At 39.9% G+C, this 21,513-nt stretch overlaps 1 protein-coding gene across 3 annotated transcripts in view; it reads right to left on the bottom strand.

Moving 5' to 3' along the window:
- Positions 1-9,694: 9,694 nt before the first annotated feature.
- The window catches only part of CARS1 (cysteinyl-tRNA synthetase 1), a 42,957-nt gene continuing 31,138 nt past the window's right edge, over positions 9,695-21,513 (bottom strand). For 2 of the 3 annotated variants that reach the window (XM_081335630.1, XM_081335629.1), the window contains 8 exons: positions 20,389-20,578; positions 19,673-19,741; positions 17,069-17,150; positions 15,508-15,588; positions 15,265-15,332; positions 11,526-11,585; positions 10,754-10,837; positions 9,695-10,541 (listed from right to left, as the gene is read on the bottom strand). In XM_081335630.1, coding sequence (XP_081191756.1) covers positions 10,407-10,541; positions 10,754-10,837; positions 11,526-11,585; positions 15,265-15,332; positions 15,508-15,588; positions 17,069-17,150; positions 19,673-19,741; positions 20,389-20,578 — 769 coding nt within the window. In that variant the 3' untranslated portion in view covers positions 9,695-10,406. Of the gene's footprint in view, positions 10,542-10,753; positions 10,838-11,525; positions 11,586-15,264; positions 15,333-15,507; positions 15,589-17,068; positions 17,151-18,552; positions 18,997-19,672; positions 19,742-20,388; positions 20,579-21,513 lie in introns of those variants that run through there. The other variant, XM_081335631.1, reaches the window with a different exon arrangement.

Raw genomic sequence — 21,513 nt, 5'->3', positions numbered from 1 at the left:
TTTCCGGCAGACGGCGGATTAGCCAATTGCTGCGTCGGGAAAGTGGGAGGGAGGCGAATGAGGAAGAAGCGGAGAGGTAGCGGTGGGTGACTGGGCTCGCGCAAAAGCGCCAGAGAGCGCTCGCTCCAGGCCGGGGGGGGGAGGGGGAGAGGGAAGCGCGCGCAACCTGCGCGGTTGCTAGTTCGAGGTTACAACGGCGTCTTTTAAAAGCACCGGCTGGCGAGCCGGTCTTTGGCAGAGCGAGGTCTTGTCACTCTGAAGCTCAACCGATATTTTTGTTGTTGTTGTTGTTGTTGTTGTTTTCGTTTTGGGGCTTTTATTTGTGATGAGCATCTGCACCTGAAAGTTAGCCGTAAGCATCCTAGCGGCATCTTACCACTACAGGAGAGATAGATAGATAGATGATAGATAGATAGATAGATAGATAGATAGATAGATAGATAGATAGATAGATAGATAGATAGATAGATAGATAGATAGATAGATAGATAGATAGATAGATAGATAGATACGGGAGGGACAACTGCTCCCCGTCTCTTCCAAAGGACTCGGTGGAAAAGCGTTTTGGGGAAGAAGAAGCTAGGATTTAGCTGCCGTGGTCCCGCCTTTCCCTTCAGAACGCTGCCAAACCAAATAATAGCAAAGTCACCGGTCTGACCCTCTCCAGACTTAGACGGCTTGGCTGAAGATGGTGGTGATTATAAAGGAAGATACCAAGCTAGGAAAGGCTCTTTTATAGAAACATCACAAGTGATAAAATATACCGTGTCAATTCCAGCACGGAAAAGTAATTCTGTTATAACAGGTCTGAGCGGCCAGCGTCTGCAATGAAACAGACGACAAAAAGGGATTGCTGTGTTCTTTTTCCCCCTGATGAAGAGAGAGATGTGGGAATTCTTATCAGCAATTTTACCATAAATGAAGCTGAAGCTGCCACTTTAGGCAATAGATTTCTGACATCGGGTCGTTGCCCTAGTTTTGTTTATGAAAAGAATGGCATTCCTCCCCATACAAGAGTCGCTAAGCCGCAATCCTGCATGCATTAACTCTGAGGTAATTATTCTCGGGAGAATCAGTTTGATGTAGTAAGTAACCCGAGGCCATGAGTTTTAGTCCTGCCATACCCACAAAGTCAGCAGCTGGGTGACCTTGGGCTAGCCATTCTTTCTCAGCCCTAGGAAGGAGGCAGTGGCATACCACGCCTGAGGTATCTTTTGTTTTCCTCTGAAAGAAAGTAACGTCTTGCTCTTCTCTGCTATAGAATAGAAAGTTGGACAAAGAAGGCTAAACATGATGACTGGAACTCCCCAGTTTACATAGCAGTCAGTGCTGCATTTTTGTGAATGCTGTGGAAAGATAGGAGAAAACCAATCTCTGTTACGCCTCCATGGGTTATTATGCCTCTATAAACATATAATTTGCCTGAAGTAAAAAAACAAAATGCCCTCAACGATGCAAAAGTATCCCTAGTATTTAATTTGTTCAAGCCCTGTTTTACCAGCCTACAAACCAAGTTTAGGAAGAACATATTTATATTTTTAAAAGTAAAATATCCTCCATATTGTTTTTGCTCACCTGTGTGGTCCACATGCATTCTTGTTTTGTATTCATGAAACAGGGCAATCATGTGTCCTTTCCTAACTGCTTGAGATGTGTTGGCTTACTACTTCATAATGCAAAGCAGTTCTGTGACATAGTCAGAAATGAACATTACTATAGCTGCTGATGTCACAAAGCAGGTGCTGACTGGAGAATAAAGGTTATAATCATATCCATATATGTTGCAAGCGGAAGGTTTAGGAAGTCTATCCTAAAGAGACACAAGAAAAACATATTGGAGGGAAATCCAATTTTGCATTAAAAACAAAAATCCAAAGTGATCTTCAGTGCACAGAAAATGCATACTTTCCATAGTGTTATTGAATGGTGGATACATTTAGTTCACTATTCAGAGCTTTTCCCCTTTCATTTTAATAATACCTTCCTGTCTTCACATGTTAATTCTCAACTAGTTCCATTCTCTATAAAGGGTCTGCCTCCCTTCCCCCACCATTTATAGGGCTGCTGCACAAAGAATTTAGATTCTGCAAACAAGTTCCATACTAATGGTAGATTACTTCCCTATATTATCAAAACATGGGGAACTGGCCAAGTTAACTGGTACATGGAAGTTGTTTATACCTGTAGAAAGATTTATGTATTAATTTATTGAACTGTAGGCCCCTTTCTCCTTAAAAGAAATTCCCAAGAGACTCAAAGCAGAAACAATTTCACAAAAACACTGTATTTAAAAATAATGAAAAACATTAATTCAGTCCCATAAATTAAATTAAATTAGACAAATACTAATAATTAAAAATGCTTGCCTTAGATGTGGCATCTAACTGCATTTCAAAGTAGACAATATGCCCAGGAGCTCTTCCAATTTTAATGATTACAGGCCATTCCATTTATGAAGATAATTTCTATAAGAAAGTTACTGATGTCCTTCATTGTCATGCGAAAGCCTAATATCAATGACTGAGTTGTCAAAATATCAGTGATTTCAATCATAGATGTATTTATTCAAGAATGCAATTTAGTTATTTTTGACACAGATTTATATTCTACTATATCCCAAGGCTATATATGGTTTATAGGGATCTCAGCAAAGATTATTTCCTCCTGATTCAGCCAAGTAGACAAATACTGAATCAAATGGAGTACTTTCTCCTTTTTTTGCTCCAGACTTTCCATTAAAGAGTTTCTTAGATTCTGCATCAATTATTTTTCAGACCATCATGTTTCAAAATTTTAACAGCAACACTTTACATTGCCTGATACTAAAGGCATGCTCATGAACATAGCACTCTGATGGCTAATTGATTAATTTTATATAGACATATATAAACCATCAAGCCTAAATTGGACACAATAAATAGTACAATTTTCATTGAACAGAAAGTACCGTATTTTCCGGCGTATAAGACGACTGGGCGTATAAGACGACCCCCAACTTTTGAGATGATTTTCATGGGTTAAAGTCTTATACGCCGGAAAATACGGGTAAGTAGGAAGTCAGGGCTGCTTCTCAATTAGGTGAAGGTTTATCAAGAGCTTTTGGCCTCGAGATCAGCTTTGCTCTGCCTCGCCTAAACCTCGTCTCCTCTCGTGTTGGTGCCCCCTTCTACTTCAGCCACACACGCTGGCTGTTTCGGCCAGGAGCGACGAGCATTGTGGCCCAACACTTCGGGAAGGCACCAGGTCTGAAAGAAGGCGGTTCTTTCCATAGGTTAGTTAATGAAAAGGGTGGCGGAGGGCGGGGGGTGGTGGTGAAAGAAACGGGCTCAGCCCTGCGCCGCAAGTTTGAGATTCCCTCAAAGAAAGCCCCGAGTTTCCAAGTAACTAGAAACCAGAAGGAGCCCTGCGTGGCACTGAGATCGAGAAGCCCGTTTACCCTCCCCTGCATTTTGCTGTGCTTTTCTAAAGTTTTCCAAGAAAATGCAAACTCGGGGTTTTTCCTCCTTTCACTTGCATAAGTTATCGCTGGAGTATACAGAAAGGGGAAAAAGAAATAAAGGGGAAAAACCCTGCACATATTATAATATTTATTTTTCAAAAGGCTGCCTTCTACTTCAGGGTGGAGGGGCGACCCCGGGTTGCTGAAGCCCCAGCGCCAGCTTTCCGCTGCGGTCTGCCTGTCGCAATTCCCGAGCTGCGCCTTCCTGGGCGGGTGTTGCTGTAGGTCTGGCCACGGCACCACGCCCTGAAGTCGAACTCCCAGGGTCAGGTGAAGCTCAGCTCCGCGCGAACATGTCAGCCTCCGCCTGGCTTCCCGCGCTCCCTTGAGCTCTCGTGCTCGCCAAGCGCTGGCGGCTCGGCACGCGCTTGACTCCTGCTCCCTTCCAAAAAAAAAAAGGGGGTCTGCTGCCCTAGGACGCCGGTAAGCTGGACCCTCAGCCTCAGTTGGGCTGGTCGGTTTATTTATGAGGAGGCCATCTTTCGCCATTCTCGAGCGCTGGATTTGTCCGTTTCCACTAACGTCTCTGCTCCCGAGGATTTACTATTTTCCGGCGTATAAGGCGACTGGGCGTATAAGATGACCCCCGACTTTTGAGAAGATTTTCATGCGTTAAAAAGTCGTCTTATACGCTGGAAAATACGGTACTGGTCAATTTAAAGCAGACTACAATGTTGTTTGGCAAGGCCAATTCATATAGAAAGAAGAATCAGTAATATGCTTAGAGAGAGAGACAGCATGGCTGAAGGTTTCTCCTGATATTATAGATTACTGTATGTGGGTAGAATTCGGCCAGACAATATCCTATGGTCATTTTGACATTAAAAACTCCAGCTAGGGTTTTGCCATTAGATACTCTAGGCTGCTAAACTGATATCTAATTTGCAACTCTATTAGAAAGAACCAGAAGCCCAGGAATGTGTTTCTTGTACTTTTTTGGATTTAGGAACCTGAAATACTGGCTATATATTCATCATACATTAAACGACCAACTAGCCAATGCAGTTTAACTTAGTTCTGCAAATCTATCCAGTATTATTTTAGGTTCAAAATATTGTGTAAGCCCAGCCGTGAAAAGAAGGCACAATTTCAAAAATGATCCACTTGAATGTAGTGTATGTCAGAGTTATCACTGAGAACCAAGCTTTTGTCATTTCAAAACAGATCTGATCATGGTCTGGAATGACAGTGGCTTGGTATATGCTACCTGGCTGCATTTTTTAAACTTACTTCATCAGTGGTCTCAAGATCAACGGTATTTTAAAAATAAGACAGCATATTAAAACCTGGCTCTTTGAGCTATCTGGCCTGGACTGAGGGGTTTTAATGATTTTAAATTGTGATTTTGACTTTTTGGGGCTATACTTAATTTTATTTTATTTTAATTTTATATTGTATTGTTTTTAAATTCTGCCCTGTAAACCGCCCTGAGTCCTTCGGGAATAGGGCAGTATATAAACCGAATTAATAAATAAATAATAAATAAATATGAAGCTTTAAATCTCAATGTCATGGTTCCGATAGTTGAGACCAATAAAGCAGAACTCTGAGGCTTGAGTTTTTTACTCTTAAGAACATGTTTATTGGATACAAAGTATCAGCATGATCAAAATGAAACCAAGACTAAAGTTCCCTCCAAAAGCAACAGTATTACACAGTTAAAATTCCCACCCCAAATCTATGCAATCAACTACGTTTCCCAATAGAATAGTTTGGTGGGCTTTCTGACATTAGGCTCAACCCCCCCCCGGCTGAGGAAACAGAAATGACCTTGGTTCCCACGGGACAAAGAATTGTTTAAGCTAGCATAGAACTTTCCATACCTCCTCCCCACAATCTCGTGACAACCGAAAATGAACAAGATGGTTTCATTCAGGCTCGTTGCAGGTTTGACACTCAGCTTATTCCTGAATCAATATAGAGTTATTTCTCCCCACCCGAAAGACAAGAATTACAGAATTGTATAGCATATCCTGTTCATTCATGCCAACAGCAAGTTTACTGCAACTCATATAAGATATCATTGAGTACTGTAGGGGTGTTTTTTTCTGATGAGAGTATTAATGAATTTTCATTTATATTTAGGTTTTTTTCTTTCTAGTATGTTTTGAAGGGCAAAGGCTAAGGATGAGAGATGATATAATGTGATGCCTTTGCCGCCAAAAACTAATGTGATACTTCATTCGTGTTGCAATATGTTAGAAGCTGCCAAGAGACAGCCTTGTGGAATATCTGTGTTAAAGAAAATAAAAATAAAAATATCTACATTGTTTTTAAAAACACCCATAGTTACTAATATACACATTGTTTTGACTGATCATCTCTGAAGTTGACAATGTAGGTTTTCATACCATCTCAGACAAACAATAAACATCACCCCATTAAATAAAGGAGTTGGCATTTATGAGCCCCTAGAGGGGAAGGTGAACTGAGGCTGACATATTCAGAGGCTTGCAGTGCAGAACGTAAATGTCAGCAGAAAGCACTGGGTTGTTAGTTATTTAGGAACAAGCAGTAGAGCTGAACCTACTGAGCAAAGCTGAACTCGTACCTATTGAACTACTATTTTCATATGTACAGAAATGGTAGGTTATTGTAAGCTAGTTTGGGTGACTTTTACATTATATTCAAATCAAGTTTAAGCATTTTACATTTCATAATTAGATTCTGTATCAAAATTTTGCAATATGTAGTGACAATAGATCTATTGTGGATCTATTGTGAAATCTATTTGGGAAGCTTATTGATCCCTGAGAACAGATTTTAAAATTGCTGAAGGAGGAGAGATGTCTAAAATAATCTGCTGCAAGACATCTCTGTGCAGTATGTTCCATTTCCAGGTCTTTGATTTGAGGTGAAGTTTATACATTTGGAGATATTTAGTTCCTTTTGGTTTTATGATAATGATGATGATGACAATAATAATAATAATAATAAATTGGAAGGGACCTTGGAGGTCTTCTAGTCTAACCCACTGCTCAGGCAGGAAATCCTATACCATTTCAGACAAATGGCTGTCCAATCTCTTCTTAAAAACTTCCAGTGTTGGAACATTCACAGCTTCTGGAGGCAGGTTGTTCCACTGATTGTTTTGTCAGGAAATTTCTCCTTAGTTCTAGGTTGCTTCTCTCTGATTAGTTTCCATCCGTTGCTTCTTGTCCTGCCTTCAGGTGCTTTGGAGAATAGCTTGACTCCTTCCTCTTTGTGGCAACCTGAGATATTGGAACACTGCTATCATGTCAACCTTCGCCCTTCTCTTCATTAAACTAGACACACCCAATTCCAGCAACTGTTTCTTATGTTTTAGCCTCCAGTCATATTTGTTGCTCTTCTCTGTACTCTATCTAGAGTCTCAACCTCTTTTTTACATCATGGTGACCAAAACTGGATGCAGTATTCCAAGTGTGGCCTTACCAAGGCATTATAAAGTGGTATTAACACTTCACGTGATCTTGATTCTATCCCTCTGTTAATGCAGCCTAGCACTGTGTTGGCTTTTTTGGCAGCTGCAGCACATTGCTGGGTCATATTGAAGTGATTGTCCACTAGGACTCCGAGTTCCCTCTGTTACTATTATTGAGCAAGGTACCACCTACTGTACCTGTGCATTTGGTTTTTCTTGCCTAAATGTAGAACCTTAATTTTTTTACCATTGAATTTCATTTTGTTATAGCACCCAATGTTCAAGTCTGTCAAGATTCTTCTGTATCTTAAGCCTATCTTCTAGCTATTCCTGCCAGCGTGGTGTCGTTTGCAAATTTGATGAGTTCCCCATATATCCCCTCATCCAAATCATTGATGAAGATGCTGAAGAGCACTGGGCCCAGAACAGAGCCCTGGAGCACCCCAGTAAACACTTTTCTTCATGTAGATGCAGTTCCATTGAGGACCACAGTTTGTTCTTTTGCTTTTCATTATACTGTACGTTGATTTTCCCCAGAAACAGTATATCCTCCTCTGAAGAAATATTAGGCCCTTTTATAGCATACCACAAAGACTTAGTTCACAGATTTGTTATGGTGTGTTAAACACAGCAATCGGCTGAGTTATCTATTTTTCTTAGTTAAAAGATTTGCATAGCCACCCATTTTAAAAAGCAACCCTGGATAAAAAGCATAACAAAACCAAGAACTATAAAATCTGAAACCATAAAAGCAAAATAAAATTGGTATGTCAATCATCCTCTTGGAATGCTTCATATCTAAATAGTTTCATGGTACTCAACGCCTGGGTAAAAAGCCAGGTCTTGATGGCCTTCTGAAAGACTTGTGTGGAAGCCTGGTGAATCACCGGGGGGGGGGGGAATAGCATTCCACAATGTATAGGCAGTCATGGAAAAGGAATGCTTCCAGGGTTCCAAGGGGGAACCCAATAGATTTCAGGGAAGAAGCCTGAAGTGTGGCTACCTTATTGACCTGGCTGTGTTCTGGATGATTTGTAGCTTCCGAGAGGTCTTCAAGGGCAGTCCCATATAAAGCACATTCCAGTGATCCAAATGGGAAGTGACTAACGCATGAGTAACTGTGAACAAGGCCTACCTATCCAAGAAAGAGTGCAATTGGCGCACAAGGTGCAATTGGCGCACATTTGTTATTGCAAGGTATTTAAATTACCCTAATTTAATATGATACTAGAAGAGTCATAGTGGGCGGGCAGCAAATCAGATGGAACTTTTCAAGAATAAATGTAGATTTTGTTGAAATGTTGACTTTAGTTTGTAAAAATCAGAGTGACCTGTGACATTTTATTGAGTTACAAAGTAATTTCAATAGGACAAAACAACCTTAACATTTGGTAGAGTTGGTGGGAATGTATTCTGGGTTGGTCATAGATTATAACAACAATCTGAAAATTATGTATAAATGCTATATTTACAGCAAAAAATGGATCTATGCTTCTGAGTCTATATTTAAAGAACAATTTTTGCAGTAATGTTTCAATTCCTTGCAACGCCTCAGGGGACTGGGAGTGGGAGGCACGGTTCTGCGTTGGTTCTCCTCCTTTCTCCAGGGTCGCTCGCAGTCGGTGCTGACAGGGGGACAGAGGTCGACCCCGAGGCCTCTCGCTTGCGGAGTCCCTCAGGGGTCGGTCCTCTCGCCTCTCCTGTTCAACATCTACATGAAACCGCTGGGTGAGATCATTCGCAGCTTTGGAGTAGGGTACCATCAGTATGCTGATGACACCCAGCTTTTTATCTCAACTCCAAACAATATCAGTGATGCCCTCGACGTGATGTCCCGCTGCCTGAAAGCGGTCCGGGAATGGATGGGGAGGAACAGGCTTCAACTGAACCCGGACAAGACTGAATGGCTGTACGTACCGGCAAGCCAGGATATTCAGAACGTCCCATTGCTTAACATCGGGGACAAGTTACTACCCCCTGTTGATAGGGCCCGCAACCTGGGTGTCCTCCTAGACTCGCAGCTCTCCCTGGAAGATCACATAGGAGCTGTGACCAAGGGGGCCTTCTCCCGGGTTCGACTAGTTCGCCAACTACGGCCTTATCTGGACCTGGATTCCTTACGTACAGTCACCCATGCCCTTGTGACCTCTCGCCTAGACTACTGTAACGCTCTCTACATGGGGCTGCCCTTGAGATCCACTCGGAAGCTTCAACTGGTGCAAAGTGCAGCGGCACGGACACTCTTGGGAGCCTCCCGATACTCCCATATCACACCTCTCCTCCGTGCGCTGCACTGGCTTCCGGTTGCCTTCCGTGTGAAGTTCAAGGTGCTAACAATGACATACAAAGCCCTACATGGCATGGGTCCGGACTACCTACGGGAGCACCTTCTGCCAATGTCAGCACCCCACCGTCCTGTGCGCTCCCACAGAGAGGGCCTCCTCAGGGTGCCACCGCTCAAGGAATGTCGGCTGGTGGCCCCCAGGGGGAGGGCATTCTCAGTGGGTGCGCCAGCCCTCTGGAACAGCTTACCAACCGAAATCCGGATGGCCCCCGACCTCCGCACCTTCCGACGCGACGTAAAAACTTTCCTGTTCCAGCAGTCCGGCCTGGCATGATAGCTTTAATTGGGGTCACAGTTTTGTTTTTACTATTGTTTTTTATTGTTTTTTATTGTTCAATCTGTATACCTTCCTTCCTCTGTACACCGCCCCGAGTCCCTCGGGAGAAGGGCGGTTTATAAAAACAAATAAATAAATAAATAAATAAACTTGCTCTTCTTTAGCACTCTTAGTTTCTACTTAATGTCCTATTTTATTAATCTGTTAATCTGCCAAAAAAGTGTGCAAATTGTTAGACTTGGAGTGAGTTACAGAAAATAAATTGGTACCTATTTCTGAAAAAATGTGAAATTAGATTTTGCACTAAACAAAAATATTGCTCAACTGATCATGTCATTCATTAGAAAAATAATTATTTCATTCTAGGGAAAGATGAAATTGTTTTATACATTGACTCAGTTTCTCATTTTTCTAATTTTGATTTAAATTAATAACAAATTTATCAGTTTTCCTTTACAAAACAAACCTACCTGAACGGTCCCGCACATTTTTAAAAGTACTTTCCATAATGTAATGTTTTTCAGTATGTTTTCTAATATAATGCAGTTATCTTTTTCTAGCACACATATTTTGTGCATGTTTTCCTAAAGATAAATCTTTTTGTAGACTTTTTCTCCATCTGTGTACTAATTAACAAATTAGTTTAGAAATAAGTGAATTTTCAGATTAAAATTAAATTAGGTTTTTGTTGGTTCTTAGTTTTTGATCCTGTTGCATAAACATTACATGGATTTTATTATGGTAACAAAAGTTTTATTGATATCTGCAACTAAATTATATATATATCAGCACAGTATGGCACATGCAGAAATAACTTATTACTTCCACTGATGTTACCCAACTCTTGCATTTCTTTAGGAAAAATATTGTCCAAATTTTATTTTCAGTTTGCAACTCCATTTTGATTCATTTGAAGAAATTCCTTGTACAGTTTTTCTTGTGCTTCATACATTTTCTTTAATTTCTTCATCTGTCCTTTGCTGAGTTCTTTGCCTTCTACGTCATGGGTTGGAAGCCCCTAGAAAATATTAATTCAATATAAATGAGTGAAGAGATTCAGTTTCAAATACTATTATGAATGAAATGATGATTGGGATGGCCTTGAACCAGCCTCTTTTGGTCTCTTCAATGAGACATGGTGGATAATATTCGTGCTGTTATCTGGTAGTTTTTCCCCTCATTCCTGAATTTTGTGTGTGTGTGTGTGTTTTAAAGTCGCAGTATTCTTACACTTTCATCGAATTTGGAATATTTGTCGTGCTCAGATTTAAACATCTCTCCAGGTGGAATTTTCATTTTTGCAAGTTTTGCTGCCTGTAACATAAAGTAGACATTACAATTCAGGAATAAATAACATAATAAGAATTACAGTTAGTCCTTGAATTATAACAATTCATTTAATGATCATTCAAGGTTACAATGGTATTGAAAAAAGTAACTTATGACACGTCCTGGCATTTACAACCATTACAGTGTCCTGTGGTCACATGTTCAATATTTATGACACTTGCAATGTCCTGGAGCCACATCATTGCCATTTGCACCCTTCTCATAATCTTCCAACAAGCAAAATCAGTGGGGAAACCAGATTTACTTAACAACTATGTGATTTGTTTAACCACTCTGGCGATTCTCTTAATGACTCCATCAAAAGAGGTCATAAAATTAGATGTGCCTCATTTAACATCTGCATCACTTAGCGATGGAGGTTCTGGTCCTAATTGTGGGGGTGAGAACCACCTGCACCATTGCCACAACATTTTTTGTTGCTCACATTGTAATAAACATACCCAACCTTCAGCTAAAAATAAACTTTGATCAACACTTCAAAAACTTCAGATAGAAATAAATGTTCACATTAATATCACAAGCATGCTATGTGAAAGCATGAAAGTCTTTACACTGTAGAATGACTTGGACAGTGAAGGCAAAATTATCTTCAAGGTCTGTAGTGACTGTGATATCACCGCCTACCATTCAGCTCATGATATAGGTTATTTACCTCTTGTTCTTGTTTTTTCTTAGCTGCTTCTTGTTTTTTCTTCTTTTTCTCTTCTTCAATCTAGGTGAAATCATAATAAAGAATGATCATTATTTTAAAAACAATATTAAAATCACTGCACCGTATGCATATATTCCCCATCCTTCAAGTCTGATTATTCTGCATCATCACAGCAGGGTGTGTATTCATGAAGAACAGTCTACCTGCTGGAGCAAAAAAAACCATCTATCCTAGGGTACCAATGATGATACAGGAAGATGCTGGAGGTGAATGATCACTTTAAGGACAACAGCAAAAGCATCATTTCATGCCACATGGGAGAAGGCAGTGGTAAACGAGCCCCGTGTTTTTTCCAAGAAAAAGTGACTGATAATATACTGTTGGATAGTAGGCCCTCTCGAGTAAGATAACGATATGCGGCAGAGGAAATGTTGAGGATCTTTTGGAGTATCAATGGTGTTATGTCACAGCTAGATGTGGGATGTGTCGTCATGAAGGAAAAGTAAAGTTGAAGTGGCAAAGATTGAATTACAGGGGAACATGAACATGAGAAAACTGGGAATGGTGGAAGGAAAAAGAAGAGGACCATCAATTACAAGGAGATAAACTCAAGAGTAGCAACACACAAGGAATGAAATGGGGATGAAATCATAAGGGCTTTGCCCTCATGATGTCATATATATATATATATATATATATATTTGTTTTCGTAGATTCTCGCGGGTGTCTGTATGTGTAGATCTAGAGTCTCGGGTTTCTTCCCGCGTTCCTTTCATCTTCAGAAAGTTGTGGCGACGTTTCGACGAAATCCCATCCGTCATCATCAGGCCGGAGTGTTCCTCCTGCTGCTTCCAGGAGCAATGCGTGGTCTGGCTGTTCCTTTCCTTCCAACTGCCGGTGGGGCTGTGTTCTGAGGCGTGGCTGTCTTCTGATTGGGTGGATGCGTGGTTGTCTTTTGATTGGTTGGAGGCGTGGCTGTCTTCTGATTGGGTGGATGCGTGGTTGTCTTCTGATTGGTTGGAGGCGTGGCTGTCTTCTGGTTGGGTGGGGTGTGTTCTGAATGGGTGGGGTTTTTTGTTGTGTTGTAATATCCTGAGTGTTGTGATTTGGTGTCCTGAGGAGTGGGCTGTGTAGTGGCCTCCAGAGCTTTGGTTTGGCTCCGAGTTCGAGGACCTGCTATGTATCTCTGGTATGGGTCAGTCAGGTTCGTGTGTGCGTTCTTCTGTTTGGGTGATGGCACTTTTGCTTGACTTGTTCTGTCTTTTATGTGGGAGAGTTTTTGTTCTGGGTGTGGATGAGTCTTGCTGGGGCTGGTGGCATTTGGGGTTGTTTGTTGGTTTTTTAAATCCTTGTTTGCTGAAATTCGTTTCTCTATCAATGCTGGTTTCCAAATGGCATGTAGGCGGGAGGTGTCGTCTCGCTTGTTCATACTGTCTGGGTGTTTTTCTATTTCAATGGCTTCTCTGATTATTCTGCTATTGAGATGTTCTATTTTGGCGATTGTTTTTGTACCTTCAAAATTGATGTTGTGTCCCGTAGTGTTTATGTGTTGTACTAGTGAAGATGTGTGATCTTTCTTCTGTACTGAGTTCTTATGTTCTTCTACACGTACCTCTATTCTTCTGTTGGTCTGTCCGATGTATGTTGCTGGACAGGAGGCGCATGGGATTTGGTATATGCCCTGGTTTTCCAGTTCTATTTTGTCTTTGGGGTTTCTCAGGATGGTTGATATCTTTCTGTCAGTGTTAAATGCGGTTTTGATGTTATGTTTGCGTAGTACTTTACTGATTTTGTCGGTTGTTCCTTTTATGTAGGGCAAGATGGCTCGTCCGTTGTTCTGTTCTTCTTCTTGGATGTTTTTCTGTTTCGGAGTCCCCTGCTGAATCATATTGGTGATTTTGTTTTTTTGGAACTTGTTTGCTGTCAATATGTCTGTCAGGGTGTGTAGTTCTGTTTGTATATGTGTTTCATCCGCAAGGCATCTGGTTCTTGTTATTAGTGTTTTGGCTACTGAATTTATTTGTGCTGGGTGATGATGTGATTGCGCATTGAGGTAACGGTTGGTGTGTGTTTTCTTTCGGTAGACTGTGTGTCCTAGGGTGCCGTTTTGTTTTTTGTATATAAGTACTTATATACAAAAAACAAAACGGCACCCTAGGACACACAGTCTACCGAAAGAAAACACACACCAACCGTTACCTCAATGCGCAATCACATCATCACCCAGCACAAATAAATTCAGTAGCCAAAACACTAATAACAAGAACCAGATGCCTTGCGGATGAAACACATATACAAACAGAACTACACACCCTGACAGACATATTGACAGCAAACAAGTTCCAAAAAAACAAAATCACCAATATGATTCAGCAGGGGACTCCGAAACAGAAAAACATCCAAGAAGAAGAACAGAACAACGGACGAGCCATCTTGCCCTACATAAAAGGAACAACCGACAAAATCAGTAAAGTACTACGCAAACATAACATCAAAACCGCATTTAACACTGACAGAAAGATATCAACCATCCTGAGAAACCCCAAAGACAAAATAGAACTGGAAAACCAGGGCATATACCAAATCCCATGCGCCTCCTGTCCAGCAACATACATCGGACAGACCAACAGAAGAATAGAGGTACGTGTAGAAGAACATAAGAACTCAGTACAGAAGAAAGATCACACATCTTCACTAGTACAACACATAAACACTACGGGACACAACATCAATTTTGAAGGTACAAAAACAATCGCCAAAATAGAACATCTCAATAGCAGAATAATCAGAGAAGCCATTGAAATAGAAAAACACCCAGACAGTATGAACAAGCGAGACGACACCTCCCGCCTACATGCCATTTGGAAACCAGCATTGATAGAGAAACGAATTTCAGCAAACAAGGATTTAAAAAACCAACAAACAACCCCAAATGCCACCAGCCCCAGCAAGACTCATCCACACCCAGAACAAAAACTCTCCCACATAAAAGACAGAACAAGTCAAGCAAAAGTGCCATCACCCAAACAGAAGAACGCACACACGAACCTGACTGACCCATACCAGAGATACATAGCAGGTCCTCGAACTCGGAGCCAAACCAAAGCTCTGGAGGCCACTACACAGCCCACTCCTCAGGACACCAAATCACAACACTCAGGATATTACAACACAACAAAAAACCCCACCCATTCAGAACACACCCCACCCAACCAGAAGACAGCCACGCCTCCAACCAATCAGAAGACAACCACGCATCCACCCAATCAGAAGACAGCCACGCCTCCAACCAATCAAAAGACAACCACGCATCCACCCAATCAGAAGACAGCCACGCCTCAGAACACAGCCCCACCGGCAGTTGGAAGGAAAGGAACAGCCAGACCACGCATTGCTCCTGGAAGCAGCAGGAGGAACACTCCGGCCTGATGATGACGGATGGGATTTCGTCGAAACGTCGCCACAACTTTCTGAAGATGAAAGGAACGCGGGAAGAAACCCGAGACTCTAGATCTACATATATATATATATATATATATATATATATATATTAAGGGAGCATTTCTTCCTCTAGCAAACAGCACGTGTGGTTTAGCCCCCAAATCCCTAGTAAAATTTGTACTCATAAACAAGTACAGAGGCACAGGACTACATTTCTGTTCCTAGCTCATGCGTAAGTGGTGGATCGTTGTAAATTAAATGCATAGGAAAAAATAATTTGAAGAACAGAATGCAGAACCTTTTCCTTTTCTTCTCTTTCTTTTAGCAAGGTGTCTCTGTCTACCAACTTGACCACGGTTGGAAGTCCTAGGGGAAAATTAAAAAAAAATAATCTTTTAAATGCTTTTATATATGTCATTACTACGGTTTACCCAGTCCATCATCCATATAAATTGTCTGGAATCAAGCTAGATTGCTACTGTAGTGTTTCATATTAGCAGCCGAAAAGAGAAGCCAAGACAGAACTCAGGCACTTTTTTACCTTCATGATCTTCAAACCGAACTCCGTGCTCTGGAAGGATATCGTCTCGAAGCGAATCGCAAAGCTTCAGAACTTCAAACACTACAAGAGCAACAAAAACGTTGAAATTTAAGTAAAAAAAAAAATTCTGGTCAGCTGGACAAGGTGAAGACATTTTATTAACGTTTCAGTGGGTTTTCTTCATGATATAATTTTGCTAATTTTTCCTGTTTTTGTTTTATTTTTATTTTATTTTAATTTTTAGAGGAATAAGCATTTGAGGAAACACTGTATACTACACAATCTGAGAATTGGAATGACTTAAACTTTCCAGGAGATCCCTCATTATATATATTAAGTTTTTATAGCTCTGTGCAGCATTTTTTCGTTGGCAGCGTTTTTCTCATATCTGAGCCAAGAATCATACTGTACCCTTCATTTCAACAGCCAGAATTGAAGACTTAATTTGGGAACATCCATACAATTATACAACCTAACTCCCTGCATAAATAAACTTCCATTATTCCTGTGAAATTGACTAAAACTGCAATCTTAAATACATTTCCTACCAGTCAAATTCTTTCAACTTCCAGGGAATTCTTAACTAGTAAATATGTTTAAAGTTGCACCAAATAAACCACAATAAAACATTATATGCTTTTTAAGAAATGCATAATTGCATCTGCTTTTTTCCACAGAAGCAAAGGGTACAGGAGCCAATAGGTGAATTTAAGTTTCTTATCTCCAAACTACAGTATACCACACTGATATTTTGCAACAAGAGTTGGTTTTTCTTTAAATGCTTCTCAATGTCCCGATATTATAATTTATTTGGGGCATTTTTTTCATCTCAGTTATCAACTAAAGATTCAAAAATCAAATAAAGTCTTTGCTAAGAACAGCCACTATACTCTCAAAGTTCCCAGTTTCTGCTGTTTTTGTTCAATGAATAAAAATATTTTATTTACATATCATATTAATATCCTAGTTAAAACTCTTCTGATCTAAAAACAAGAGATCAGCAGTGCATGAATGAGTCCTTTGTAACGACACTAATGATCTCAAAATGAGATTTCCACTTGTAAATTATTAAGCTCTACAATGCCTAGAAGCAGGGGAAGAAAGGAGCCATATTATGTCATGTAATGGCATGTCAATTAAGATTCTTTGACTTGATATTGTGTTTCAGCCATAAAAATATGCTTTGTGCAGCAGGCTGTGGAATCTGGGCAACCCAAACAAGTACAGCCAGGAAGTGAAAAAACACAGTACACTTCCTTCCTTTCTTTTAGAAGTGTGTTTTAAAATAATAAAATTTCATGCAGTCACCAGTAAACACACCACAGTGCAATAAAAATGGACAGTTATTTCTAGTAGCAAACCAAAATAAGTAAGCCTGAATGTAAATGCAGAGTGTCACTTCTAAAACGTGCTCACCTTGTGACTGAAAGGGGCTCCTGCCTATTTGCACATTTTGCACAAGGGACTGAATTATTAGTTGTATGTGGAAACAAAGGATTCCCTTTTGTAGCAGTGGCACACAATTTGTATAGATGTCTATTTATAACCAGAAAAATCTCACCTTTTTTTTCCCTGGCAATTTGCCGTACCCCTTCTCTGAACTCAGATAAAACATGAAGATATGGCATTACTGTAGATTCAAGCTGCAGCATAAAAAAAGGCACTTTAAATATCATTTCCTTCCTAAACTACTTTTACCCATTTTCTTCCAAACTAGGTGGATTTCTAAAACCATTATCTACACAAGGTGAATGAATGAAGCAAAGGAGCTCTTATCATACCTGAGTTTTATACAGGTGGTCCTCGACTTAATGACCACAATTGAGACCAAAATTTCTGTTGCTAAGCAGGACAGTCGTTAAGTGACTTTTGCCCCACTGTATGACTTTTTTGCCACAGTTAAGTGAATCACTGTTAAGTTAGTAACAAGATTGTTAAGTGAATCTGGTTTCCTCATTGACTTTGTCAGAAGGGAGCAAAAGGTGATCACAAGACCCCGGGACACTGCAATTGTCATAAATACGAGCCAGTTGCCAAGCATCTGGATTTTGATCACATGACCACAGGAATGCTGCAATGGTCATAATTTTGAAAAACGGTCACAAGTCACTTTTTTCAGTGCCATTGTAAGCTCAATGGCCACTAAATGAATGGTTGTAGGTCAAGGACTACCTGTTGAGCAGATAGACAATATAATGCAAGACCCTCAGGCAAAACAGAAAACTGGATACCTTTTAAATATTACATTCTTTGTTTTGGAAAAGACTAAATACGGTCCAAAAGAAGAAATCCACCGTGCCCACCCCTCCTCATTTCAAGCAATGGGTCTTATCTGTTGATAACATCTGATATCCTGCGATTGATGGAAATGGAGAAAGCTGGATACCTCTTTCTGATGTCAGAATGCTCCCTTAGTGTATCTAAACAAAGCATTTGCATCATTGCCCTATTCAGGCTAAACTAATGCAGGTTTCGTATGTAAGTACTTGGAATAAAATTGTTTATTTGAATAAGGCTCTTACATGAACAAAAGCGGCTTTCTCATGACCCCCACTATTCACAATATCAGTATCAGTCAGAGGTTACATTGATGAACAAAGGATAGTCGTACTGCCGTGAATTGACAAATACCATTTTGATATTCACTAATTTCTTCTGTGATGATTATATCAGGGCTACATTGGTTTACGCTGGTCTTATTGTAGCACATACCCAGGAATTTCAATTTGTACAATCTTGATTCTTTTCTGTTGCTAGATCTAGTGCCATTTTCTGCACAGATCTGTCTTTTAGGACATAATATAAAATGTTATAAAATATTTCCTATCCTAATAATTGTAGTATAATTCAACATGGACTATTTCAAGGCAGAAATCTCTCAAAGTATTGCAACTTTTCCAATTAAGGCAGTATGTTAGAAACTCTGCCTGTTCTGTACCAGCCTGCTACCGGCCTTGCAGAAAAGGCAACCCCTTTATAAACGGCAAGAGGCTGGAATACGTCTGCCAAATTTATTACAAAAACAAACAAAACACATACCAAGATACAGGAGCTTTGAAACACTATCGGAGCGGTTGCTTTCAGCAAACCAGCCCTCCCCAAACATTCCCTTTATAAAGAGTTCAGGGCGTGGCCTCTCTTTGCCTCCTTCCGAGAAGCCCCACAGCCTTCCTCTGCTTGCTCCTACTTGACTGCCTCCTGCGCCGGGCGTCCTTGAACAGGGCCAGCTGTGGGTCATCTTCATCCACACTGTCAGGCTCACACAGCTGGGTCTCCATGGTGACCAAGTGGGAGGGGCCTGCCTGAGGGCTATCATCAGCAAGATCTTCAACACCCCCCTCCTCCTCTGAGTCGTCGTCCGACCCAACTGCCGAACCCACAGGCTGACCCTGAATCACAACACTGCCATTGTTGAAGGCATTGAGGAATCTGGTAAGGAAACATCCCTGACACAACAACCCAGTGGGTCATGGGTTGCTTACTTGCTACCTAAAATGTTGAATGAAGTGTAACTAGTAAAAGCATTGACTTTAACAAAGTGCTCATTCTTTTAAATAGAATGCATCATCTTCCTAAACAAGTTGGAAAACATTTTCTGCCAATCTTAACCTAGAACAAAATATGGTGATCTTCACATCCCTACCATTATATCTGATTTGTTTTCTACTATATTAGACAAGGTTATATAATAAAAGCATGCTATTTCAAAGAATAATATGTATGTGTACATTCTGTTCTACCAATTATGTCTTTCATATACCTTCCTTTTTTTAAAATCCCATTTATATCCCGCCCTTCTCCGAAGACTCAGGGCGGCTTACAATCTAAGAAGCACAAATCAATGTGCTTAGCAATAGCCTTCATTCTATGTATATGCCTGATTATTAGGGCTTTCGCCCCCCCAGCGGCATTTTTACAAAGTCAGCTTATTGCCCCCAACAACCCATTGGTTGCTATTTCCCATTAAATGGCAGGAAGAACTTCCTATCCTATATATGTGTGTGTGTAACAGAACAAAACAAAACGCAGGATAAAAATACACTATTTCTCTTATTCCTACTACCGCCACCACCACTATGTTTCTTGAAAGCTTACTTCAATGTCTAAGCCAATCTTTAAAAACCATGAATAGTAATAAAATCAGTAAAATATGCTTTCCACTTACATTTAACGCATGACCATTTCTTCCAACTGGGAAACCAATTCCCTCCTCGCTTTCTATTGCACCAAAGACCTATGCAAAGGAAATGTATACAAACCTGAACATATAGATTCACACTTACTAGCAGGTAGTTTTTAAGTGTTAGAAATTTCAATCAAAAATAACATGAATGCAATTTGAGTTACCATGCAAGGTTTCATATTCCACACATACAGTGGAACAATATATAAATTCCCGTAGATAGATAACAACTATTCTCCAAGAGGTTCCTGCTAGGGGAAGAAGGCTGTTCTATAGCACTTTGGGGCATGATGCAAATTTTAATTGCTCCTGAAATAGTATTGCCTGATGATTGTCAAGATTAATACATTAATTACTTATGTATTTAACCTTATTACTGAATTAATAAAGTATAGATTGCTCTGAGTCAGTTTTTGGTTACAGCATCATAAACGTTTGGGAAGGAAGGAAACAAAATAAGTTAATAAGTAAGTAAGTAGGCAGTAGTAATGAACCTTAAGGTGTTTATTAATTTCTAGCAAGCAGACTTTATTAGTCAATCACACCCCAACATTCTTATTAAAGTAATTGCCAATTGTATTCTAAACCACAATAAATCTCCAAGTTCTAATCCAAATCATAAAAAACTAACCACTAACATGTATCCTTAACAAACAATACATGGCCAAATTTGAAAGCTTTATTCAAAAATCCCATACCTTGAATATGTGGGTAAGATAAATGCTTATATTTTCTAGCAACATTCTATTTGGCATCTGTCGGGCAGTCTTCTTTGCAGCAATATAGGAATTACATTGACTGACCAATGATCGCAGCTCTTCCAAGACTGTACGCGTATCAATGTTATCACATAATGCTTCATGTACAGCTTCTTTCTTGTCATAAAAACTAGGCAAGAAAAGAAAAGAAATTAAGACAAAAATCTTTACATCATGCTTAAATCATTTGAATGAAAAGATTTTGGTACTAATTGAAGAAAAATGAACTGGAAGCTTAGTCTAAAAGAATTTCTCCCAACTGGATGAATATGTATTAAATTGGCAAATACTAAATGTTACACAATATGTAAAAAAAATGTAATTTGCTCTGTGCATCAGTGGGATCTAAGAGATCCTGGGTCTGTGATGGATAGGTCAATAAAATCAACTTAGTCTGTGAAAAAGGAGATAAATAAATTGACAATACTGTTATGTCTTATTGAAATGTATTGTGCAATCATCTTTTTTAAATATTGTGACTATTTTGATTTTAGAATCTCAAAAAGCACAATATAAAGCTGGAGAATGCAGAAAAGAGAAACTGATATTATCAAGAAGCTAAGCAACTCCCCTATGTGGAAACGTAAAAATATTTGAGCAGTTTATTAAAAAATGTGAAGGTATGAAATAGAGGCATGTAGAATTATGTATGGGTGGAGATAATTTACAGAAAAGAAATTATATTTTTTTAAATATATTTTATTAATTTTTTGGAATAACAATCTTTAGTACTTGGTAAACAACATGTTGTCTGGATTCATATATTTAACAACAATTAATAATATTTTCTATGATTTCATAATCAACAGTGGGCTAATGCCTCCTTAAGTAACACCAGCTGCCTGCAATTAGTGCAGGTTCGAGTCCCACCAGGCTCAAGGTTGACTCAGCCTTCCATCCTTCCGAGGTTGGTAAAATGAGGACCCAGATTGTTGGGGGCAATAAGCTGACTTTGTAATAATGCCGCTGGGGGGGGCGAAAGCCCTAATAAGCAGGCATATACATAGAATGAAGGCTATTGCTAAGCACATTGGTTTGTGCTTAAATTGTAAGCCGCCCTGAGTC

The sequence above is a fragment of the Vipera berus genome, assembly GCF_964194415.1.
Source record: "Vipera berus genome assembly, chromosome: 1".
NCBI classification, from domain to species: Eukaryota; Metazoa; Chordata; class Lepidosauria; order Squamata; family Viperidae; genus Vipera; species Vipera berus.
The sequence above is the reverse complement of the archived record's forward strand: the minus strand, read 5'-3'. Positions and strand labels throughout refer to the sequence as shown.